At 42.0% G+C, this 26,860-nt stretch overlaps 1 protein-coding gene across 14 annotated transcripts in view; it reads left to right on the top strand.

Annotated features, from left to right (window-relative positions):
• plekha7b (pleckstrin homology domain containing, family A member 7b) overlaps window positions 1-26,860 on the top strand; it is a 98,166-nt gene that overhangs the window by 57,312 nt on the left and 13,994 nt on the right. For 5 of the 14 annotated variants that reach the window (XM_049561237.1, XM_049561253.1, XM_049561321.1 and 2 more), the window contains 12 exons: window positions 2,929-3,107; window positions 5,400-5,828; window positions 6,031-6,571; window positions 15,421-15,504; window positions 15,909-16,043; window positions 16,947-17,015; window positions 20,993-21,064; window positions 22,246-22,326; window positions 22,454-22,603; window positions 25,616-25,717; window positions 25,847-25,961; window positions 26,185-26,402. In XM_049561237.1, the coding sequence (XP_049417194.1) occupies window positions 2,929-3,107; window positions 5,400-5,828; window positions 6,031-6,571; window positions 15,421-15,504; window positions 15,909-16,043; window positions 16,947-17,015; window positions 20,993-21,064; window positions 22,246-22,326; window positions 22,454-22,603; window positions 25,616-25,717; window positions 25,847-25,961; window positions 26,185-26,402 (2,175 nt within the window). The remainder of the gene's footprint in view (window positions 1-2,928; window positions 3,108-5,399; window positions 5,829-6,030; window positions 6,572-15,420; window positions 15,505-15,908; window positions 16,044-16,946; window positions 17,016-20,992; window positions 21,065-22,245; window positions 22,327-22,453; window positions 22,604-25,615; window positions 25,718-25,846; window positions 25,962-26,184; window positions 26,403-26,860) is intronic. The other 9 variants (XM_049561262.1, XM_049561246.1, XM_049561270.1 and 6 more) reach the window with 9 other exon arrangements.

The raw sequence follows: 26,860 nt of genomic DNA, 5'->3' as shown, positions 1-26,860 counted from the left end.
GGCTTCAGACTGCTTCCAAGATATATGGTTATCTGATCTAGGCAAGAGTTCACCTTACGTAGCCTACAGTACACTGCTACATGTAGCTACATGCTAACATCAGGGAAACATATAAACTTAGCAGCCAGTGTTCATTTCTCCCCAGTTTGGGATCATATTTCTGCTGGAACATGTCTGGTTGTGAGGATTTTGGTTTAGAAGCTCTTTCTCTCCACGGCAGTAAATGATGGCTATACTCCGATAGTTATTCCCCGGCTGCAATGACAGTGCAGAGACACTGAGTTATGGAAGACCTGGACACACTGACCAATTAAATCAGATTGGGTTTCTTTGGGTGCTAAAACAGAGCATCTCAAACAGAGGGTGAATACAAGTGTTCCAGCACAGACAGTATGAGAAAAATAAATTGTTTTTTAAATATTAAAGCATGTAAAAGTATTCTAGTGGAGACCCAGAATACAAGTATGAACCTGAAAATGAGAATCATAGGTCCCCTTTAAGAACCTAAAGAGTCAGCTTAGAGGTTGAAACAACACACTGACAGTGATGTGTTGTTTATGAACAGAATAACATACAGAAAGAGCTCCTTCTATACAGCGAAGACAATGATGCACTAATTACACATGTCTCTACAGTACTTTAGTATAGTTTTTTCCATTTGTGAGGATACATATGATAAATCAGGATTGTATTTCCATAATTACTAATGGACCTTTTTTGGTCACTGGATATATTTTCACTGATTTTACCTCTGTTTATTGAGCACGCTGTGGCACTGGACTCAGTAAAGATAACGCTCTTCCCACAGTGTATATACTACAGTTAAAGCTTGTTGTCAGATGCTCTTGTGGTATTGTAGGCAGCTGTTAATAGTGAAGTTACAATTAATGTAAAATAACTAGCATCTTGCACAAAAACTTTGATTATGGAAATATACAGTATGTTTAAAGGAGCAATAAGCGAAATTCATCATTTCTAGATTGAAGGAATTAAAAAATTGCTATGTGAAGAACTAGAGGTGTAATTTCATCTGGAGTATAGCATGACCTCACACACCCTCTCTCTGTGTTGATCTCCAGCCCCTTGTTTACAAGCCGGTCCGGCTGTACGTTCATGTGAATCCCCAGGAAGCACAGCCAGTTAGCCTCCGCTAGCTTCCCAGCTAGCCCCAGCTCTCTGTTTGGTTCCAACCAGAGCACCGAGCCCTGGTTTGTTATTCGGGTTAATGTGGGCAGAAGCAGCGGGTTTATCGGGCACCTGAGTGAAGCTGGGTGAAGTGGAGGCTGCGGAGGAAACACCGGGATGGGTTAATGTCTGGAGCTTGAGTTATTAGCAGCTCGGTCCCAGCAATGGGTCAGGCGTTACGGTTGTGTTAAGTGAGTAAGTTAGCCCGGCAGCCCAGCTAACATTTTCAATTAGCATTGTAAATTATAGCCTCCCTGCAAGGCTACATTTTTGTAATATATTTGCTGAGATGGAGGCGAGGCTCAGTGACTAGAAGAGCTGATAGAACTCGGCTAGTGCTAACACCAGGAGCTAACGCTAACGTTCCTCCTCTTCTCCGTGAGTGAGAGCGATGTTTTAGTGTAGCAGGCAGCCTGCGAGCCTGGCAGACAGCCTGGCGGGCTGCTCAAGCTCCGGACATTAACCCATGCTGGTGTTTCCTCCGCAGCCTCCACTTCACCCAGCTTCACTCAGCTGCTCGATAAACCCGCTGCTTCTTCCCACTTTAACCTGAAGCGATGTTTTAGCCTAGCGGACTGCCCGCGAGCCAGCTGCAAGCAAGGCTAAAACATCGCTCTCACTCACGGAGAAGAGTACGAACGTTAGCGTTAGCTCCCGGTGTTAGTACTAGCCGAGTCGGCTGGCACCGGCTACTGGAGTAACTTAACAGCTATGGAGCGCTTCTACCACCTCGCCTCCATCTCAGGAAATATATTACATTTATTACAGGTACCATCATCATTGAAATAGGCAGGGGAATAGCTAAACACAGCAGAGACCGAGACATCGCTAACTGCTAGACGAGGCGAGTGGGGTGGGGGGGTGGAGAGCAGAGGTAGAGGGAGGAGTGGCTAATGACACACTTTGTTTTGGTCTACAGGCAGTGCACAAAAGCAAACCTAGTGGTCAAACGATTTCGCTTTTTGCCCCTTTAAACATCACTACTATCATTTTGCACTCTTTATCTGTATATTGAGTAGATCGGTACAACATGTTTTGCAGATTTAAAAAAAGAATGTAATCTGTACAATGAGAAGTGAGAGGAAATTAGCATTTGGGGCGGAAACTAAAGGAGATAAAACACTCAGTAGCTATGAAACTGTGCAAAAAGGTGCTGCATGCCTTTCTGTGGTCTAGCTGGTTGTCTGCACCAGAATCAGGTTCGGTTAAGTGTGAGGAATTAGGTGCCACACTGTACCACCAAGCTATTAGGACAGATTTATACCACCACATATAAACATATAAATAACCTAAGTGAATGTTTATGTAGTGTGGTTATGTGTATTCTGAAGTGAAGTGATGACAGATGACCACAGTTGCCGTTTTGTTGCCACTGAACAGTCGTTTGCCGCAGTTGCTGTCTAACTTCTGTGTGCCAAAGATATTGTATATTTTTTGCTGAAGCTTTTTTAAAAAGCAGCTGGAAACTATAACCTGTGTTATGCTTTTTTTATTCCTTGACAGAAACAGCACAATGTTCACATTGTTTCTGCTGCAGCACTTTGCTCCCTCCCTTTTTTTCCTCAGTAAAATGTTGCTGTAAACTTTGTCCTCACTGAGTTGACAGCTGTCAGTCTCAGTAAACAAGAAAGCAAAGTTTTCCACTCATCAGAACAAACTGGCAGCTTTTTCCTGTCCTTAGTGAGAAGTTCTTACATCTATCCTCTCTGTCTCTCTCCCCATCTTTCTCTCTTTCTTTGATAGGCGAGCCATACAGGAATGCGCTCCTACATTTACAATAAGAACTCTGTGATTGGCTCACAGGCAGAACACTGCGGGATGCGGACATATTTCTTCAGTGCGGACACACAGGAGGACATGAATGGCTGGATCCGGGCCATGAACCAGGCTGCGCTGATGCAGCAGAGTCACACTATAAAGAGGTTGGTCTCACTCTACAGAGTAGGATTCATTTCTCTTATTGGCCGGGCTTCTACTCGTACCAACATCTCGCCATCCCTAAAGCACAGCCTCTCTGAGATGATATGATAAAGGGAACCTGGGTGTCACAGTCATTTCAGCCAGACAGTAATCATCTGCTTTCCTAGAGAGTTATGTGTTCAGGTTTTTATGCATCAACTACAGCATCTGCTGCTTTAATAGGGCTTTCATAACTGAATTATGCTCCTTTTTCCTGCCTCCATGTGTTTTATTTAACAGCATGAGCCATCTAACACAGCAGGTCCAGCCCTGTCCTCCTGTTCTGGGGCACTTAGATGTCTGCAGTGTGTATGTGTGTGTGTGTGTGTGTGTGTGTGTGTGTACTGCATCTGGTCTGGTATAGATGAAGCTTATTGTAGCCCAATGCCAGCAAAGCACTTCCACTATAGAATCCATTTCCACAGCAGTAATCACAACATACAGGGCTGATTCGTGTGCATTTATTGTTGTTGAAAATATTTACAATCAAATTAGACATACTCTGGAATACAGTCTGATACTCTGTGACTACTGCATGTGTGGTTAACTGCATTTAGACATCTTAGATTAGCTGGCTGCATGGTTCGAATGGTCTGTGCAATAATGCCACCTAGAGGCCGATGCGAGTCCGTACTCCTAAAATTTTTATTTGGGAAGCACTCAGCGTTCCACATGACAGTCTTAGTTTGGTCCCTTGAAATCAAACATTAATTCAGTGAAATGCTTTGAACTAATGAAGTAATAATAAACGCTAACACTACATTTTCCACTGACTTCTGTGAGAGGTGATCACTTAACTGCAACATGTACCAAAGTCACTTTTAATTTACCTTTTATTGGTGTTCCTGCATTCAAATTTAACCTTTTAGGAATAATTTCCGCAGAAATGAGCCACCCTGAAGTGTAAGCAGTTTGTAAATCATCATCAAACAGTTTGAAAATGAGACATTTTAAGTCATGTCTTATTCCCTTAGGTGGGCAAGGGATTAATGAATTTAAATGCAAAACCTAATGAATTGCATCGCTTATCATTCGAGCACATTAAAAAGAGTGGCAGAGTGGGGATTCACTCTGCATGCATTGTCGACAAAGGGCTCTACTCTCCTTTCCTCTATTGAGAAATATTTAAAAGGCACATATGGAAAGTTATTGAATCACTCCCCATCGTCTCTAATCCTTTTTAAGAGAAACTCAGTAATAAATCGGACCGTGTGTTCAAGTGTCCCTACAAATGGATTAGGAAATTACCCTCAGAGTCACACAAGGTTAATTTGAGTGTCCATTGTGTTTTTTATCCACTGCTTAATGTCCTGTAATCCCTTGTTTCAAGAGTAGCTCTGCACTTCATCACAATATACAGTGAAGAAGGGAAATTAGATTATGGTTAAATAACTGAATGAGTGTAGCCACGTGTAGGAGTTGAAAAATTAGGTGCTTTAACACTTCACTGCATACTGTCTGCAATTTAATAGGATTTAGGGGATACAGTATATATTGGCAGAAATGGAATATTATATAATAAGTATGTTTACTTTAGAGTGTATTCACCTAGAAATAAGAATTGACGTGATTTAGTTACCTTAGAATGAGCCGTTTATGTCTACAAAGGGAGCAGGTCCTCGTCCATGGAGTCTGCCATGTTGCAACACCATGTTTCTACAGTAGCCAGAATGGACAAACCAAACAAGTTTGCATATTTGCGTTGGCCACCATCGTTAGCAGCCCTTCTGCAACAAGCCAAACAGGATCAGAAAAACACAGGAACTGCTTTATTCAATGTTTTACCGGTTTAAATCACCGGGTCTGATTGTTTTTGAGAGGAAGAGACCTCTGTGGATAATTGGGCTGCCGGTAAAAACCTTCTGAACATTTTGATCTTAAATTATCAGATAAAAAAAGGTGATCATCCGTTAGCAGGTTCTGGGCTAGGGGCCCTTCTAGGAAACACTGATTTGTAACTGAAAACTGCTTTATTCAGTGTTTTTACTGGTTTTAACCACCTGGTCCGTTGTTTTGGAGAGGAGGAGACCTCTGTTGATAATTTTGGCTCCTGGTAAAAACCCTCTGAACAATGAACATTGTAGGAACCCTAACTGGAAGTTCCAGCTTAGCACATTGGAGATGTTTCAGCTGGTTGCAAAAACCTACACGCTGCCCCTTTAAGATTTAAGATAAAAATACATTTATTTCAGTTGTTTACAGGCAGGACTAACTTGTGTTGACACATTTAATCACCTTGTCTCACTCTTTTCTAGAGAGGTGGAGAATCCAAAGAAGGCTGTGCAGCAGGCTGTTCCACAGACTAACCACGTCCACTTCAACCAGAACTCATCTCAGTCAGAAAGCCTTCGCAGGACAGACAGAGAGGAACCTCCGGATAATGGTATCCAACTGGCTCACGGAGACGAGGTGAGGTATGGATTAGAGATCCAAGGGAGGCCAAGTCAGTCAGCCACAGAGGAGAGAGCAGAGAGACTCTCTCCAGACTCTGTCGATGGTGCCGCCCACAAGAACGGACAGCAGACTGTAATCCAAGTGGCTCTGCCACCGGAACAGAACGGAAACCTGGTCTATCAGAGGGGCTTTGTTACGCGGCCAGACCCTGAGAAACATGTGCAGAGGAAGAATACGCTGGCTCAGGTGGAGCAGTGGGTCAAAGTTCAAAAAGGAGACCCACCAAAGAGGTCAGTCTGACTTAACACAGTTTGAATGTATAACAGCAACTGATTGAAAAACTTGAATAAATGCCTCCCTCTAGTGGCTAATATGAGCACTGTTTGAATTGCTTACAATACTCTATGTACAGAGAATATTTTGGTCATGGTCACAGATAAAATGAAATTGTTTATATATAAGTTAAAAACTCGCATGTGTTTTTTGTCTCAGTGCTCCCTCTGCTGAGTACAACCTCCCTCGGCGGACTCCTCCATTAAAGCCCAAAGCCAGCACAGTTGACGCCACCTATCAGTCATTGCCAAAGTCTCCTCGTCTCCCGTCTGGCAGCAACTCTCCTCCAGCAACATGTAACCTGCCCAGTGACTACAAGTACGCCCACGACCGGCTTAGCCACTTCCGCATGTCCACTGATGAGCGCATGGCCACCAAGGAGGGGATGGTGTGGCAGCTGTACGAGTGGCAGCAGCGGCAGCAGTTCCGTCATGGCAGCCCCACGGCTCCTATCTACACCGGGCCTAACTTCACAGACTCTTCGTCTTTTAGAGTTACTGTGGAGATGCCACGTTCCATCTCTGTCCCTCCGTCCCCGTGTGAAGTCCCACCGTCAGTCCCCTCCTCCTTCAAACCCCTGTCCCCTCGCAGGCCACACACTCCCTCAGACAGACGCACAGTCAGGCCCCTGGATGATGTGGCACAGGGAGACAGCACAAGATCCAGCTCCCCCGGCCATATTTGTGCCCATCTTTCTCAGGTAGGATGCCTGTTGTACTGTAGGAGAGGCAGTTTCTGAGATATGCCTCTCAAGAATCTTCCCCACACATTGCAACAAATGCAGTCCCAAATATTCTGATTCAAAGTGCTCAAATAAATACACAGAACAATGTATTCAAATAATAATATTAATGAATCATTTTATATCAGTCCCCTTGATATTCCATTTCAGTTTCAGATGTTAATTAAATTTAAGCAGTATGTACTTAAGCCTAGGTTTGTGAACATACAGCTAGTGAGTCATCCATCGAGTGCAGTCAGCATCATTACTCAAACTAAAAAATGCAAATATTAGCGTACTGATTAATTTAGTCTTAAGCCATTTTTAAGAACAAGTTAGAGGGTAATTCTGGTCTTTTTTCCTGCAGTTATTAATTTTAAAAAATACCATGAAGAGAGCAAAACCATCCTACTAACTAGTATTGTCCATGTGTAGCCACAGGATAATATAGCTCATGCCTCCGAGCCAAAGGACACAGGCCAGAAATCATTGCCAGAGATAATTAAAACACATAAAAGAGCGATACCATTTGCACTGCCTGACATATTCTTTAATTATGATGAACATAGTTAGTGTCGTTAATTACTTTTAGCAGTGCAAACACATAATCGTGTCCTGGTTGCTCAGTAACATCTGGCTGACACAAAACTGCTCTGATCAACTGAGTTTTTATTTCAACAACATGTACTGGACATTGGCCGATTAAATCACAGTCTGAAGGCTTTGGTTTTCGGTGGGATGTCCTGGTTAAATGATTTGTCAGTTAATCAGTTAGTCAATCAACAACTGATAAGCAACTATTTTGAAAATTGATTAATCGTCAGTTTTCAAGCAAAAACATCAACAATTCTCTGATTTCAGATTTTCCAATGTGAGAATATACTGCTTTTTTATATCTATAAATTAAATATTTTTGAGTTTTGCTCTGTTGGTCCAACAAAACAATGTGAATTTGTCACCAGGTATAAACTGTATATAAAGACTGATGGTATGACAGCTTCCCAAATGAATCCAAGACATGTGGATCGCCCCCCCAGTGGCTGGCAGCAGTGCAGGTCAAAAACCCCGCCCCCTCCATGACGCCTCAAAAAAAAAAAAAAAAAAAAAAAAAAGAGATGGTTTCTGTCATTTTAGCTGGCTCCTATTACATTATTTGTGTAAGTAAGTTTTCTTATTACATTTGGCTTTAATTACTAATATCATGCTATATAGAGAGCGTATGACGTCATGTGTTGCAGCTGTGTGTGCCACTTGGTGTGCTTGTGATCAATGGCGCTACTCATGATTGGGTAGCCATAGATTGGGTAAGTGTATGGGTGGGAGCATGATATTGCAGCTCCACTCTCTGATCACTAACGCTGGCTCCAAATGAAGTAACCAGCACAAGATGGCAGCAGGGGTATCAGGGATATTTTGGCTCCTCCACTACACATTGCACCACACACACTTCTCCCCCAGTAGCACCTTCTTTGCAACCGGAAACACAGGACATTCACACCATATAAACTATCATTACACTTAGAAAGCTGAAACCCAGTTTTTAGACCTAACCGTGTTTTTAACATCCATTTGAAAAGTCACGAAGAGCGCACGTTCAGCACAAACATTAAAATGGCAGTGCTGAATGTGCGCTCCCCTTTAAACAAATCTTTTATCATAAATGATTTAATTTTAGACAATAACCTAGACAGTATTCTCCATACAGAGACATGGCTTGGCACCGATGCACCTGTTGTTCTCACCGAGGCTTCCCCATCAAATTTTAACTTTTTATATTCTATTAGGGGAGGTAAAAGAGGAGGCGGAACTGCATCAGTAACAAAAACCACAATGTCCTCAAATGAAGTTTCTTTTAGCAGTTACACGTCATTTGAGCATCATGCCTTTGTTTTTAGCAGCCCTCCCATCCTTTGCATAACGGTTTACAGACCACCCCAGTACTCCACTTCTTTTATCAGTGATTTCTCTGAATTATTAACAATCATTCACTCCACCTACAACAGGATTTTAATAACTGGTGATTTTAATCTACACATTGACAACACCTCGGACCCAGTATCCAGAGAATTTTTAAACCTCTTAAACTGTTTAGATTTTAAACAACATATCACGCAGCCGACCCACAGCAGAGGGCACACCCTGGACCTGGTCATAACCTATGGCCTGTCCGTGGGTGTGTCCTATGTTGTGTTTTTTAACATCACCAGTTTTAACCAACAGGAGGCCCCGGTGAGAACATTGAGGAAACGCTACCTAACTTCTGAAGTGGCTGCAAATTTTATCCAGATTTTACAAGAGCACTCCTGCAGAGATTTTACCAGCACCCTATGATTTTATTGTGGACAACTTTAACAGCAAACTCAAGTCAACGCTGGACTCAGTGGCTCCACTTTTAATCAAAACAGTTAGAACAAAACCTACTCCCCCATGGAGAAATCAGGAAATCAAACAACTGAAAAGATACTGCAGGAGTGCTGAGAGAAGGTGGAGAAAATCAAACCTAACAGTCCACTACGAAATATTACGTCAACATCTCAAAACCTACAATAACGCAGTCAAACAGGCAAGAATTTCCCACTTCAAAAAACTAATCTCTGACAATAAAAACAATCCCAAATTCCTCTTCTCCACAATTGATATTTTAACAAACAGTAATTTTAACAGATCACCTAAGACAACAACCAATGCCCTTTGTGAGGACTTTGCAGACCACTTCAGAAGTAAAATCAATGACAGCAGATCCAGTCTCTTATCGCAACAGATTTTAACTGTCGACACACCTGGATCATTGCTTTTACCTGAGGAAACAGTGGAGAGTTTTGCCCTGGTTGATGCGAGGACACTTGGTCGAGTTTTCTCCCAAGTAAAGTCCACAACCTGCCTTTTAGACCCAATTCCCACACCATTTTTTAAAACATTTTATAGATTCTTTGAGAAACAGCTACTGTACATGGTGAATTGCTCTCTTCAGACAGGTGTCTTCCCGGCCTCCTTGAAAATGGCGGTGGTGAGGCCCCTTCTGAAGAAGAGCAATTTAGACCCCAACATTCTTAATAATTATCGACCTGTATCCAACTCACCATTTTTAAGCAAAATTTCAGAAAAACTGTTTTTTAACCAAGTAAATGATTTTTTAAATACAAATAACACTTTAGAGAAGTATCAGTCTGGTTTTAGGATGAACCACAGTACCGAGACAGCCCTTTAAAAGATTTTAAACGACATCAGGTGCAACTTAGATAACCATAAACTCACAGTCTTGGTACTACTGGATCTAACCGCTTGATACAGTAGACCATCACATTTTATTAAATAGACTGAGGCACCTGGTCGGCCTCTCTGGTACTGTTTTTAACTGGTTCGTCTCTTACCTTACTGATCGACACTTCTTTGTAAGTATGGATACATGTTCCTCAGGAACCCATGAGATAAAATTTGGGGTCCCCCAGGGGTCAATTTTAGGTCCAACTCTTTTTAATCTCTACATGCTTCCTCTGGGGGACGTCATCAGGAGGCACGGCATCAGCTTTCATAGTTATGCTGATGATACGCAACTGTACATCGCCGTGTCTCCTGATGACACAGGGCCAATTGATGCCCTTTTTAACTGCATTTTAGATATAAAGTCATGGATGGCAGCGAATTTCCTGCAGCTCAACCAGGACAAAACAGAGGTTTTAGTCATTGGTCCTGAAGGCCAGAGAGAGAAACTTTTACCAAAACTACAGGATTTTAAACCAACACAATCTGTAAAAAATCTGGGTGTGATTTTTGACTCTGAGCTCTGTTTTATTCCACATATTAAAAACATAACAAAGGCAGGTTTCTGCCACCTTAAGAATATAGCCAGAGTCCGCCCGTTTCTCTCTCAGGCCAGCACGGAGGTGCTGATGCATGCTTTTATTTCCTGTAGGTTAGATTATTGTAATGCCCTGCTCTCTGGTCTTCCCAAAAAGAGTATCCCAAATCTACAATTATTACAGAATTCAGCTGCATGAGTGCTGACGAGGACCAGAGGGCGGGAGCACATTACACCAGTTTTAAAATTGCTGCATTGGCTCCCCGTGCGCTTCAGGATCGATTTTAAGGTTCTTTTATTAGTTTTTAAATGTCTTAACGGTCTTGGGCCTTCTTATTTATCTGATCTGCTTTTACCATATCAATAACATATCCGGCACCGGCCTTTTAACCATACCACAAGTTAGGACTAAAACACACGGGGAGGCGGCATTTAATTATTATGGCCCCCGATTGTGGAACAGCCTGCCGGAGAACCTCAGAGCTGCAGAGACTGTTGATGTTTTTAAAAAGAGGCTCAAGACTCATCTTTTTAATCAGGCTTTTAACTGATCTCTTTATTTATCTTATAACCGATTTATCCATCTATTTTCTATTTTTTATTTATTTTTTATATTCTTACCCTTCCTCTATTTACGTTCTTATCTCATTTAACCTTTATCTTTTGTTATTTTAGTTAGCCTATAGGTTTTAGTTTTGATGCACTTTATGTCTCTGTTTTAGATCATTCTTACCTAGCTATTAACTCAATTTTATGAGCTAAATAGCTTTTTGTTGGGTGGGAGGGTTGGGTTTTCTTTTTTCTTTTTGTTTTCTGTTTGGATCTTTGTTGTTTTTAACCTCTGTGAGGCACTTTGTGTTACTGTTGTATGAAAAGTGCCATATAAATAAAGTTGATTTGATTTGATTTGATTCAAACTGGCATAGAGTGGTGATACACAGAGGGCACCAGCAGGTTTGTTCCCAATCTGGTACCACACTGGCACAGACCAGCTGGAGTGAATTACCTCATATGTTTCAAACACTTGCAAAAAATATTTTACTAAAATCTCACCCCCTTACAGTGGCAAATAGTCCAGACTGTATTAGAGCTTTGATCAGGGCAAAACATTCTGTCCCAACCCCCCATGAGCCCGCAGAGTTTCTGACCCAAGCCTGAACTGTGGAGGCAGTTTTGGACCAGAGCCTGAATAAAAACCCAGATTTCCACTATGAAAAATTACTTATCTAATATCAAAACATTTATTACAAGCTGAAGTCAACTAAAGTCTTTTCAGTGCAGTAACAGACATCTGTGACACGATCTCTGACCTGTGCCTTCTCCTCATGAATGTTTGGCACAATGACAACACCATACATTATTCATGACATTACACTGATGATAAGATTTGCTTAAAAGAAATTGTTACCATCGCAACTGGTTTCAGACAAAGAATCAAAGCTCCAGAGCCTGTGTCTTCCACAGGGGGTTCCAGGATCCCCAGAGGGTCCTCAGAGTCACTGCAGGGGGGGCAATTAATTATTGTTTGATCATTTTTTGGAAGTTAAAATGTCTAAAAATACACATTAACATAAATCCAACATATTTTCTTTTTGCAACAGCCTGTCTTTGTGAAGGTGAAGTTTGCTTACTCACCTACCTGAAAAGCAAATACAGGTCCAGATTGTAGCCTGAGGCTGATGTGGCTCTCTGCCTGACAACCTCCATCTGCCCAGTGTAATATGTAATTCAATTTGTAACTGTATATGTAGAAGGGGGTCCCTGCTCTGTCTCTGTTTCAGCTAAGGGGTCCTTATGTTGAAGACCCCTGCTCTAGGGTGTACCCTGCATTTTGCCCAACGTGTCCTGTGATAGGTTTAATTCCCCACAACCCTGTGCAGGATTAAATTGTATAGATAATGGACAGATAGAAGTCCCACCCTTGTTGAATTTATGTGCTGAATCTCAGTCATCGGTGCGTAAACACTGTCATACTGGCACCCAGTAAATGGCTGTACCCTGTCATTGGCATGGGACTGAAGAAAAATGTGATGATTCACATGTAGTGCGCCAAATGACAAAGGTCTCATTCTCACGGTAGCTTTGGGTAGTGGATGTGAGGTATCTATTGATGTCAACTTTAAGGATGTTGTGAGCTCACAAGGACACCATGGGAAGATTAGCAGGAGGAGCCTGAGAAGGCTCCGATTTCTCAGCGCGCACACTTTGATGCTCATGTGAATCATTTGCAGATTCACACAGTCCACACCCAGGCCTCACTCCACAGGTGGTGTGAGCGTGTGTGAGTAAAAGCTCGCTACTCCGTCGTTCCCCAAACCCGCCGTTGTGCTCAGACAGCACCGCCACCGCCGCAAGAGACGGAGCGAGGGGCCGTCCTGTCATCCACACCCTGCGCTGTCTTCCCACCACACCCTCCACATGTGAAAAGATCTCCCTCCAAACCATCGCCACATTTGCCAACACACACAAGCCTCACAACCAACCCGTTGGCCTTACACAAGTAAACAAAGTGTCACAGATGCGCTGTTTCCTCCATCATTCACCCAAGTGTCAAGACACTAATTACAATCATAAAACACGGTGACGCACAATTATGGAAACCCCTTTAGAAGAAGATGCATTTTCAACAAAGGCAGCCACACTGACTGTGCAACACGATCCAAGGGAGCGATGTTTATGGGAACTAAATTTAGTCTGCAGTGAACTTAGTTTTGGTGCACCCAGCATCTTTGAGGCTGATGGTGCTCTCTGGCTGGAGCACGCTTAAGTAATAGCAATCTGTATACCTCTGTGGAATATCATTAAGAAGTATGTTTTATTAGCAGCTAATCCAATTTGCCCAGGGCTCCTCAGCACCCTATAAACATCTCCACTGTATCTCAAACATCAGCAGCGGTCTCTTTCTTCTGATCTCGCATTTAAATAAAAAACCTATTATACAGCAAAAAAATAGTGGCATGGGAATCTCAAAGGGAATGGCTTACAGTGCTTCTCTTGCTGGTAGCAAACAAATGTTATTTTAAGAAAGCAGGTTTAGTATAATTTATGTGTAGTTAATTAAATCTCTTGTTGTTTGTGTCCTTTTAAGGTTCTGTAGTGGGCCTGGTTTTCGCTAATTCTGTGTGTTAAGCAAAAACGTCAAATTTCCCAAGCCCTGTAGCGCCTAAAACTTGGGGCACACCTTGTTTCGAATAAGAGTAGGAGTGATGAAAGGGAGAAAGGGATGGATGAAAAAATAAATCTGCTGTGTAGTCAAATTTGTTTGCAGACTTGGAGGCAATGGTTTAACTTTGATTCAGTGTGATCTTGGCAATCTATTGAAGATTTCACTTTTTATATATATGTAAGTAAATATATATTTAAATGTCCAGTGTGGAGGATGTGGGGGGATATATTGGCAGAAATAGAATGTAATGTAATAAGTATGTTTTCTTTAGTGTATAATCACCTGCACACAAGAGTCGTCGTGTTTTTGGTACCTTAAGCCCCGTTTCCACTGAGCAGTACGGTACGGTTGAGTTCGGTTAGCTTTTTTTACATTTCCAGTGTGAACAGTTGTGGATGGTACCAATGCAATCGTTACATACCGTTCCCATATTTGGTCACCCCTCTGTTGGGTTACCTAGCACACAGATCTGGTACTAAAAGGTGGAGCTGTGAACACTGCAGTCCAATGACTAGTCAATAGCGGACTGGCTGAGTTGCTCAGGGCTGACTTGTGGCTCATTTTGTAACCACTGTTCATACCGTGTTTTATTAGTAGACTGTAGCTATACATTGAGAGGATGTTTTGCTGCCTCTTGCAGCAGCTGTAGACTGAGAAAAAAAAGAATTAAATTCACCAGGCGGAGTGCTTGCGACTTTTAAGGTGGTGGTGGTTGACGACATGAATCATTCAACACACCTTAAATTTCACTGTGACAGCTTTGACCATTGCTTTAGTTTTTGTACGACGCACACTTTTAGTAATGAGTGGATCTTCAAGCATTTATATTAATTTCGACTGGATTATGTGAACTGCATAAAAAAAAGCATCACAGAGTGTTGTTCCTGTCTGTGGGCTGCGGCAATGCTAAACCCCTGAGCTTGCCTTAGAAGGACTAAATTCACAAACCCGTCATTTTTAGATATCCCATCAAGAGACTCTCCCTCTGCAGCCTGTTTTATTTTGTGCATAAAATTTTGGCGTACAACCCCGTTCTGCTGACAATAAACGAGGTGCAGACTTCCACCTGTGTCACCGGTAATGAAGAAATACAGCAGTGAGTGAGTGACAACAACCCCGCCCACATTTAAGAGTACGGTTTGCAGTGGAAACACTAGGGTCTAGGTACCATGTCTGAAGGGTTACTTTTGGTTCCAAAGGTACCATACTGAAAGCGTTTGGTGGAAACGGGGCTCTAGAATGAGCCATTGATATCTACAATGGGAGCAGGTTTTGTCCACACACTCTGTCATGTTGCACTGCCATGTTTCTACAGTAGCCCAGAACGGACAAACCAAACACGGGCTCTAGGTAGGGCCATTCATGTTTATGCGTCAACCAACGTAGTTAACAGGGCCTCTATGAGGATCTGAACAGAGTCAGAGGAACACTTATTTTTAATGTAAAACTGCTTTATTCAGTGTTTTTATGGGTTTAAACCACAGGCTCTATTTGTTTTGGAGAGGAAGAGACCTCTGTGGATAGTTTGGCTCCTGGTAAAAAAAAAAAAAAAACTTAATATGAATCATAACCCTGAGTTCAGCTTGGTACATAGGCAAAGTTTCAGCCGGTTGCAGTCTGCAATTCTCACCACTAGATGCCACTAAATCCTACACACTGCTCCTTTAAATACTTTCTGCTCAGTGTCTCCAGCTTCAGACAGCTTATCAGAGTATCTCATTTCACATATCTCCGTTATGTTTTATGATTGTCATTGTAACTACTTGTAACTACCTGTTTTTTAATTAATTGAAACTGAACTGAAGCTGTTTGATATGACTCTACAAGATCTGTAATAAGGTGATTAATTTTGTTTCCCCACAGACTTCCCAAATAGAGAGAAGGTCGATGCCAGCCATGGGATACATCACACACACTGTCAGTGCACCCAGCCTGCATGGCAAAACGGTACGATCCTCCTTATTACATTCACAACATAACTTGGTTTCATAAATAAAGATATGTATCATGTAGTGTATAGTGTTAATATAGTTTTCCAGTCTTGCACAGCCAGACAGATATGAATAGGACTCCAAATTGCAGGGCTCATCTCAGTGACAGTATCAAGATGTAGAATCTGGAGCTGACTGATTTTATGAACCCCTGTAAAGCTGGTGTAAATGTTATACCATATGATATTTGTTTTAGCGTTATCAGTTCTGATAACCCTTATCGTCACAGAGTCCCTGATAGAACAATAAATCATCCTCCCAGTCTCAGACGCTGTACTGCCCAGATGGTTCTTAAGTATTTTCTCTCATCCCTCTGCCCTCTCACTGGCCTCTGGCCCCTAACCCTGGGGTCGGCTACAGCCAGAGGAGCTGACTCTGCTTCTCATTCAGCTTCGGAGGCACCAGGCCAAGCTGGCTGGTGTGCATAGCCCCAGCGATGCGTTCGCTCACCTGCAGCAGCACCAGCACAACGGCCTTCTAGGCCCCAGCATGCAGGTCAGGGGTCCTCGTACTTCCCTAACCTCCTGTGCAGCACACCGCAACCCCTGCCAGTGCATTGTGGTCCCACTCTCCCCAGCCAGTCCCATACATTACTTCCCTTTCATGCATAAGACTGTGCGGTCTGTCGCTGTTGGTTGTCTTGTTTCTTCAACCATTTTGGCATGGGCTGTATTGCACTTCAGACTGTCCAGAAAACTGTCTTTATAGTTGTTGTCACTCATCCACCTTGTTCAAAACATGAATAAGCTTTCAGAAGCTTGTGTTATTCTATTAGTAAAAAGTAATATGCCATATTTGAAGCATGTTGCTTGTCGAACATACCTGCATTTTATACTTTCCTTTGTTTTATAGACGTGTCACCTTGCACAGCCGCAAAAAGCACATGTGATGAATGCATTTGTATCCACATTTCTGTGTGCTCTGATAAATCTTTTGCTCTTGGTGTTCTCATTCTGAAGCAGCCATCAGGCCACAGTCTCTCCTGTGAGCCTGTTCACAAACAGGGTATTGCTGTGAGACCAGCAGACGGTGCTCAGTAATGACAACTCCACCCTGTTTCTAACATCCAACCATTCTCTGGCCATCCTCCATGCTAATGAAGAAGTGCAGTTTGACCACATGTCATGCACAAGACCTGAGCTGCTCAGTTGTGTATGAGGTCAAACACGAGGCATTAAACCAGTTAGAAACCTACACGATTACCTAATTACAGTTTGGCTTTACTAACTGTATTTAAAAATACAGAGGTAGAAACGTAAGCTGTAATTGAGACCGAGCTAATTAAAGTTCAGTTAGCAAAGCCTGAACAGCAAATAAAGGCTTTAGGAGTCATCTGGTCACCCATTCTCCTCTACAGCTTCATTTCAAATGATTTATCTCTCCACTGCTCATTTAAAGGCTGATGATACTTACATACAACTGAAGAAGGACCTGGAGTATCTAGATCTGAAGGTGGGCCCCAACAAAGTAAATGCCACTTTATCCTTTTCATCCTCTTCTCCACCTCTGGACTGCAATCTTGTTCTCCTGCTGCTGCCTCAAACATCTGCCTCCCTGTTTCCCCCCCTCTTTCCTGTCTGTCCTCTGTTCTGCGCTGTGCTTTCTACTGTCTCCTTATGATTGAAGTAACATGTCTTTTAACTTCTTATTATGTTAATTCTAATCATTTATAATCTGGTGAATCCAACAAAGACAAAGTGATGCAATGTTTGGCTTCTTCAGTAAAAGTTCTGATGTTCAGTTTGTCAAAATGTTTTCCATTAGATGATTATAGTGCTTTCAAATGCAGTTGGGTGATGCACTTATGTCATCCTAACACATGTCGATGTTGAGCTTGTCATGATGGGAATTGAAGTTTTTACAAGCATATGGCTGAATTTCTAAGTCATGTGAACTCCAATTCCTGTTTGAGTCTACTTGCAAAAGCCTATTACTGCTGTGTTTAAGCAATTCGCTCATTTAGCTAGCTGTTGGCATATATTCCATTCACACCCGTGCAAAGCATTTGATCCGTAATGATTTGTATGTTTAAACACCACAATGCATTAATTAGAAACCTGGGTTGTGTTTTGGAATAGAGGGAGGTCAGCGAACGATGTGCAGTACATCCTGTAACGCCTCTCCGTTTCCTGTTTCAAAACAGATCCAAAGTATTGACCCGATGATCGTTTCAGTACACAATGTGTTTGAAAACTCCACTCCACAGAGTTTTGGGTACTGTTGGAATGTAAGGACGGTGTGCATACAAAGTGAAACAGACCATTTCACTGCTTTACAAAAAGGAATGTGATGCATCCCTTGGAAATTATGCAGGATTTTGCACATGGATACCCTAATCCAATCACTCACTGCGTGATACCCCCACACTGCCATGAGATTTGAGATGATAGGAAGGAAGCTGCGATGTCAAAGGGCTTCCTTGCATGCTGTTAAGCATTTCTGAATGTATTGAATGTCTGTTTGATATCTTCAGTTTGCTTTTGTTTTGCCTGTTAGAGCATAAGAGACGACCCAATGGTGCTCTTTAAGAAACACAACTGGCAGTGTGACAGCTTACATTTTAGGGCCTCTAGTTTCATCATAGTAAGTGGTGGAAACAGATGATAATGTAAAGTGGTGTGTGATCACTGCGGTACACAGTGTAACGTTGGTAAAAGTGGTCAAAATTTGTTAGTGTTTTTCAGCGACCCTCTCTGAGTGGTAAACACCCTCGCCTTTCAAACTGAATGAGAATATAACGCGGGCTTTCTTTTAAAAACATGTAGTCTAGTCGAGCCCAAGCTAAGATATCCTGGCGATCACTTTCGTGGTTTTCCCAGACTTGACAAAGCTCCCTCCAGAACCACAGAGTACATTATAAAACTGTTCTCACAGCCTGTGTAGTACCCAACATGACTAGTAATTGACATGTAAAATAGGTGGAATGCCTCTTTAACTGAGTCTCTCTCATTCGCACTGGTCCGTACCGCCGAGCTGGGTGTGGGTGTGGTGATCCTGATGTGGGTGTTATGAATATTCTACCCACACTTTTCAGCTTCATGCATTACTAACTGTGACAAACAAATCTCTGCCCCGTTATCTGGAGGATCTCTGGACAGGGCGCACAGTTCCTCCCTGTGTTATTGTACTGATAGCAAAAGAGAAATATCATAGAGTCACTTCTGACTACAATACAAGTGATTTTTAACCTTTATTAGCCCAGGGAGTTTACAAGAGAGACCTGGCCAATGTAGCAGCCAATCAAAACACATTTAAAATGCATAAATCCACAATAAACTATTTAAATGTAGTGGCCTCTCAAGGAAGACAAGCACACGTCTCTGTCACCACATTCTTTACGATGCCTTTAATTCATGGGCTGGGCAGAATTGTCATTGTGAGCATGATAGCATGAAGATGTTAGCATTTAACTCAAAGCACTGCTGTGCCTCAGTAAAGCCTCACACAGCCTCTAGCGCGGCTGTAGACTCTTGTTAAGATGATGGTGTTTCTCCTTAGATCTCTCTCAGAGCTGCAGGCAGTTGTGATTTGTTTGTCTGGAGGCAGATGGATCTCATTGGCGAAATGAAATTTTACAGATCTTAAACAAAGTTGTGTTGAGCTGTGATGACGTCTGTGATATCCATAATGCCGAGGCTGGTTCAGGAACACACACAGAGCTCGTTATTTTTAATTATTCCCACCTTTTTAGTCTCTTAGCGCTGACTTGTATGCCCACCCTGTCATTGCTGTCTGCGCCAGCATTTACATACTGTCTTACCACAGCGTCATGAAACTAGAGGCCCTTTAGTTTAACATATACCCAGGTGACTCATTGTGGCTTTTTGAAGTAAAAATAATAAGTTTACTTAAACCTTAAAGGAACAGTGGGTAGAATTTAGGGGGGATGTAGTGGCATCTAGCTGTGAGGATTGCACATTGCAACCAGTTGAAACTTCTCCTCATTAGGATTTCTTAAGTGTTTATTGTTCAGGGGGTTTTTACTGGATGCTGAATTATCCACAGAGCCCCCCAATAGTGTGTGCATTAAAAGCCCTTTGAAGCCTGTAATCGCAGTCTTCAACAACCACGTCAGATTTTAAATGCCTTGCGCCGTGTGGTATCAGTGCGTACATGACGGCAACTCCGGCACGGTGTATTTAGGCTCAACATATTCCATTAACTTCCTGTAGCCTTTACCGTCAACAAAGTTAAGTGGAAACATATCTTGCAATCAATGTCGTGATGACCTGCGTTATCTTCTCAGACCGGGCGGGACCACAGCATCTCCGGGTGAATGATGTCAAATTGGTCTGAGTGTGGCTAGCAGTGACAGCAGCAGCAGTCGTAGTACTGTGCAGGTTAACATCCAAATGCTTGAGCTGAATGTGATTGTGCATTCCTCGAGTTAAGTGATTATATGCCGTTTTTTTCTGACGTAGCCTTCATGCTACCTTGTTTTGATTTTCTAGATCAAAGTACTGCCAAACCGCGCTGGTTTTGCGAGAGGGCACCTCTACTCGAGCATTACCGCGCGCAGGGGGACTGCTGTCAGTTGGCCCTGTAGCCCCCACTAGTGGTGGGCGGCTATATGACAGTTAAGTGGCCTTATACATGAATAAAACACTAACTGGTTTAACCGACTAATATTTCTGGTGCCGACTAGCGAGGGGGCGGACGTTTAATCGTTTAGACCACTAATCGCACGCATCCCTAATAAAACACAGGATAAAGCAGTTTCATGTAAAAAAAAAATGTGTTTTTCTGATCTTGGAGGGGCTGCTAACTACAGTGGCCTATGCAACACGCACATGGCCCTATCTAGAGCCAGTGTTTAGTTTGTCCATTCTGGGCTACTGTAGAAAGATGGTGGTGTAATATGGTGGAGTCCGTGGACAAGGGCTAGCTCTATATGTAAATATAAAAGGCTATTTCTATAACCATAACGAAAATTATTCTTATTTTAGGTGACTGATCATACGTTAGAGAAGCATGATTATTATATCATACTCCATTTCTGCCAATATGTCCCCCTAAATCCTGCACACTGGACCTTTAAATCTAACCTAAACCAAAATGTTTGTCAATCATAAAAATCAGCTTTCAAGAATATTTTCTTCTCGCTCGTGGTTCATATGAAGGACCGAGTTTGTAATTAAAATAATAAGCAGCCAGAAAAGAGCAGCTTTGGGGTTTTTAGAGTTTATCCAGACATAATGATGCAGACTTTCTCTGCATCAATATTTTTGCACTTCTTTTGGTTGTGTTTTTTTTTTTAATCATTTTTATTCTAGATCCATACAGCTTGATTTTGTCTACCAGTCTCACTGTATGTTTAAAATCCACACTGCTGTTGTTATCTGTTTACTGGAAGTATGAAAGTGCAGTCAAGGTATTTAAAATATGTCATTCGATCATACTGATATTAAACAGTTTATTTTATTTGTGGCCATTGGGAATTTCAGGTAACGGGACGTGAGAGTTTAAAATCAGAAAGATCGTCAAGGCCTGTGAAAATAGCAGAAAGTGATGCCGATGTAAGTGAATCATTATGTTCTCAGGATTTAAAGAAACAGTCTGATAAGCACCCTGTTTATCCATCTCTGCCTTTTCTTTAAGATCTCCGTTTCCGACTTCTTACAATCCACTACAGAGAAGCAGCTGACTTTAGTCTGACTTTACTGTGTGTTTTAGTGTGGTTTGTGTATGTGTGTGTGTCTGTGTGTGTGTGCGTGCGTGCGTTCTTAAGTTGTGGTAAACAGAGGCTGCAGAGGGAACGTATGCATTGCAACACTGTGGGGACACCCATCCACACTGCACAGTGAGGGCCTGAGAGTATCGACCACAGCTTTTATTTTCCTCCCTGCAATTTAAAGGGAAAAATACATGTAATGGGAGTTTTAGATGTTGAGCTGTTAAATTTTTCAGTTTGATTTGCCTGACCCTGCTTTTCTCGTTCTTTGTTTTCTGCTGAATAGAGGTAAATAAGATGGATGTCCTGGCTTTTCATCATTAGCATTGTTCCACTTTAACAATTTATAAGAAATTGCCAGCAAATTGTCTGAACAATGAATATTTCATGCAATTAAAAACAACAATATACGGCAGCAAAAATAAAAACAGCTTAATTATTAATTGAACAGAATGATAAATAGATCTGAGGAAAAAATACACTGTGTGAGAAAGACTGTGAACTAGGCAGTCTTATGTTGTTTTCATAAACACATAACCCATTTCTGGGAAAACAAATCTGTCACTCTCAATAAACACGGTTCTCTCCAAAAGTGAATTTGAAAATATGGATTTTTGATTATGATTACTCATAATGGGTATTACCAGATCTCACCCCCAAACTAGACAGTATAGAGCCTTTTGATATTTCTCACTGCGCTGATGAGAGGAATTCCTCGGGGCTTTTCACAAAGATGAGCCTTATTGACATATTTACAGACAGCGAAGACGGCAGCAGACGATCAATTCGTCTTATCTGGCTGCGTTGTTAGAATATAGTCCGACCAAGACTAGAATGGAACAGCCGACCTCTGTTGTAAACAGATACTGTATCTCATCAGTTATTTTTTAATCTCTGCTGTTTTTCTGTTGTGTTATGTCTACAGTCTGTGGTGCTGTTGGAGGTAAACACTGAATATTAAGAAGGAGAAGTAGATTACATCCTTTGTTTTTCTGCATTTTTATTACTTCGCTGTTTTTCCTTTAGGTGAAATTAAGTCGACTGTGTGAACAAGACAAGATTCTACAGGAGCTCGAGGCCAGGATACGCAATTTAAAGGAGGACAAGGTATATAGGATTCGCTTTTCTTCTTCTGTATGTACAGTGTGTGTGTGTCACAGCCTGTATTTGTTTATTGGTGTGATCTATAAATGCTTCTTGTGTATGAATGATGTCTCTCACGTCCCCTATCTAGGACAAGCTGGAGTCTGTGCTGGATGTTTCCCACCAGCAGATGGAGCAGTACAGAGATCAGCCAGCACATGCTGAGAAGATTGCCTATCAGCAGAAATTACTACAAGAGGATGTGGTGCACATCAGAGCTGAGATATCTCAAGTCTCCACAGTAAGACACACGCTGCACTCAAACACTGATAATGCTTATAGTGAGAAATGCAGCTTCTTTGACTCTGTTGAAATTGTTAAATATGTTCTTTTAGGTTTGGCAGGTAAGGTGCTTCGAATTAAACTACTCAGACTGTCTCCTCTAGCAGAGATGGATGATTTTAAAATGTGTATTTAAGTACTTTGGGGTATTTTGTAATTTGTATTTGCAGGACAGAAAAAATAAGGTTGTTTTCACCCTTACTATGTATCTTTTTTTAAAAACAATGAACTCAGTCCTCTTAAAGAAGTGGACCAACAGAAAAGGGACTCAGTTCTTCTTGTCTTCACATTGTCAGTTCATTTGAAACAGGACTCAGTTCTCTTTCTGGTCAACCTCAGCTTTGATGGGGCCGCAGTCCTCTTTCTGTTCACAGTATAGCCTATGTATAATATATATTGTTTTGCTTTTACTTTGACATGGCACTGCAGTGTGGTTATGAAGCCCCTCACTTTCAGATGAACTTAAAATTGGAAGGAAACATTAGTGCTTTAGTGTTTCTGTGCTGTAGACTGTTGCAATATGATATAGTCTACATTCCAGATCTGGAGACGTGGACCAAACTACTTCCTGTCCTGCGTTCTTGCAAGCGTTAAAGGCCGATTTGGCTTCATCTGTATTTTCAAACGTCCCAGTGCAATAGCAGGTGATCTGAAGGGCTAAATACAATGGCGAAGAGCAAAGCAAACCTGGAGCGCTTTGTGTTAACAAGGCAAAGTTTAAGTGAACTGCACTGCGGACCTGAAGCGAACCGTACTCACACTCATGAATATCTCAGGAGGTGGTCTGAGTACAGTTCACTTCAGAGGGGTCTGAGTTGTTTCAGAGTGTTCACATGTGCGCAGAAATTGCTGTTATGTTTTGTTTTATTGCACAAAAAATTGCCACTCTGTGTCTGTTTAGAGTGCTGAAAAGTGTGAAAACACTATAAGATGCAATTTGGAACAAAATACTTTAAGAGCTTGTATTTTATGTATTTTGAATACTTAAAATACGTATTTAATGTGTCATTTTGTTCTCAAAAAAGACACATTTTTATCCCCAGCTTTCAACTGTAGGAAAAAACCTGTGAAACAATAGCCCAATCACAGTGAAAGTGAAACACATGACATGTCCTGACAGGTCCAACAACATGCTCACTGTGAACTACCGGATGTCACACTCCCCTGTAATGGAGCTGTTTGTCTTTTGCACTCATTCAGTTGGCTGCTCGTAAAATTGGAGATCTTACAAATGTATTTACTCTGGTGCACTTATATTTATCTTGACAAAGCTAAAATCTAAAAGAATGAGGGCACCCACTGTAACTGTTCACCGATCCCTGCTGCATTTCAGCTGGCTGTTTACCCAGTCAATCAATGGCTGCTTTGACTAGCAGAAACCTCCCAGCATGCTGCATGCAATAAATTTGACCTTGACCTTGACCCCTGAATACGTAGCCTCCCACCTCCAAGATAAATATGTGATGACATCAGTCGCTAGAGAATTATATACAAATGACTTGTTTTTAATTAAATACATTTCTCATGTATTCAGTATTTTTTATTTCATTTTGATTCATTTAATGAGCAAGTATTTGTAATTTTGCCACTTTTTGGTGTTTTCTTACCCATCTCTGTCCTCTAGTACATACAAGCACATAATACCATGTGCAGTATGTTTTTATTGGTTCGAAACAAGATGTTCACTTCTATTTTTAGTTGTTCCCTTTTGATGGTTTCTGCAACTGGCACATTGTTTCAGGTTGACTGTGACTATCAGAATGAGTGGTCGGGGACAAACCTGAGGCTACAAATAAACTCATGAGTTCATTTCTTTGTCACTCTGAAAAATTCTTTAGTCAGAATGTTCAGCGATATTCAAAATGTCCAGCGTTAAAACTACAAAAAGACAAGTTTCATGAGAACATTTACGAAAAATAAAGTGCGAGATCGCACAAGAGTAAAGGAGTATTTTTGGCTCTCAGACATTTTTCCCGCCATATTGGTCGTGTTCAAACATTTGTGACGCTCTCATTGGATACAGTAAATACAGATTAAATCCAAGTGAGTCAATTTAAAAAAATCAAGTGAGTGTATCATTAAAGTCACCCGTTTTCTCCTACTCCCAAACAGCATCTCGCCACACATGGGCTCACTGCATGTACGAAGTGTCATCGTAAATCTTTTGAAGTTTTTTGAAGTGGGGTTGTATGAGATACTTATCTATAGTGAGCATATTACCCACAGTAGATGTGAGTCGGCACACCTCCAGTTTGGAGAAGCGGCAGCAGTCCAAGACAGAAGCTAAGTGATGTACTGCTGTGGATGGGGGCAGCAGCAAAATGTATTTTAGCCTCCTAAAAAATCAAAATCAGTTTAGAGTATTTTCACCACTTAACCTCGTTGTCAGACAGTTGTCAAGCTGTTTCATCTGTCTCTTCAAAGCCAGACTCCATGTAAAAAAACAGTGATTTAAAACCGCTGAACAGAGGAGCTGCTGGTCTTCTGCTGCCTCAGTTAGTTTGGCATTTAAAAGGGTTAGTGCGGATTCACTAAAGAGACATAGTGACACAAACTAATTATCTGATTGAGGCAGCTGTAAACCAGCAGCTCCCACATTCAGCAAGCCAAAATCTGTGTTTTTGTTAATGGAGTCTGGTGGCTGTGATGAGAGCGTAGAGAACAGGCTGTCTGATGGAAAGGAAAAGCAGTGAAAATACCTGTTGTAGACCTTTTTTAAGGTGGTAAGAATACGTTTGCTGCTGTCCCCGTCCACAGCAGTACATTGTTTAGCTTCCATGTCGACTGCTGCTTCTCTAAATGGGTCATGACATTTGCCATCTGCTATGTAATACACTGACTATAGATAAGTACCCCATACAACCCCACTTCCCTTTAAAACTATTATTAAAACATTGGCTCATGGGATGAGTGCAGTATCTGAGAGCTGTGTCTTGTCTCATTAGAACATGGAGTGTGTTGTGTTTTGCAGGAGATGGAGAATGCGTGGAATGAGTACAGCCGGCTGGAGAGAGATGTGGACTGGCTGAAGTCAGCCCTGCAGGGACAGATGAACCGCAGCGATCTCACTCAGGTCTGTGGCTCAGTGATCTCTGTTAACACACACAAGTTTGGTGTGTGTGGGAATGAGTTATAGACTACTGATTTCATATTCACAGACAAAGCAAAGAATTCTCAGTGGTCTTCTGTGTTTCTCTGTGAGCAGCAAGAGAAAGTTCAGATCAGAAAAGAGCTGTGGAGGATTGAGGATGTCATCGCAGGCCTCAGCACCAGTAAAGCCAACTACAAAGTCACTATCTCCTCTGTTACCAACCCAGGTGAGACACCTGCAGGTTTCATGTCTGCAAAGTAAATGGTGTTTACTGTCTGTACAGCGCAGCATAAGCCACGTGGTCACAGTACAGCAACTGTATCTCGCCATTAAAGCTCTTAATCATACACTTGATACTAATGCCTTGCACATCTCCCATGGGGAAAGAAAGCACTGTCTTTACAGCATGCGTGTACATGTTACATGTTCATATACGTTGAACTCCCCAGAGAGGAAATTTGTGCCTTCAGTGTCGGCGTCATCAGTGCCTTCTGGGAGCCCGTCTACTATGGAGATGAGATTGTCCCAGCAGCAGCAGCAGCAGCAGCAACAGCAGCAGCAGCACAGCCCCCACCTCAGCCCCAGTAGCCACACCCCCACCCTTTCCTCCAGCCCCAGCCAGCAGCCCTTACACCACTCTGTAACCATCTCCAGTGGGCTTAGATGGGTGAGTCTCCTGCAACAGCACTCAGCTGGTTCTTATAAGATAAAGGACATACTTGTATGAAAAATGGAAATGGAATAGATACATAAAATCTTTGTACTATGCAGTTTGTGTAGCTTTGCTGACGCCATACGCCATCTCCAATTGTGTGACCAACTGAGCAACTGCAGAAAAGCTTTGCCTTTTCTCTTTTGGGTCGGTGTTTCCATCTACACTTTTCTCAACACTAGTTAAAGGGTTGCAGCTGTCAATTATAATCTCCCCAGGAGCGAGCCTGGAGGGGATCATGCATTTGGTTGTGTGTGTGCATGAGTGCTTGCGTGTGTGTATCTGTTTCTCTGCAGCTAATCTCACACACTACTGGACCAAGCAGCCTATTATTTTTTGTGCACATTTATGACTATATACTAAAGGTCCTTTTATAGTTGCACTGTTTCCTGATTTTTTAAAAAATCTATTTC

Source organism: Epinephelus fuscoguttatus, linkage group LG2, assembly GCF_011397635.1.
Source record: "Epinephelus fuscoguttatus linkage group LG2, E.fuscoguttatus.final_Chr_v1".
NCBI lineage: Eukaryota > Metazoa > Chordata > Actinopteri > Perciformes > Serranidae > Epinephelus > Epinephelus fuscoguttatus.
This window is presented reverse-complemented; position numbering and strand designations above follow the sequence as displayed.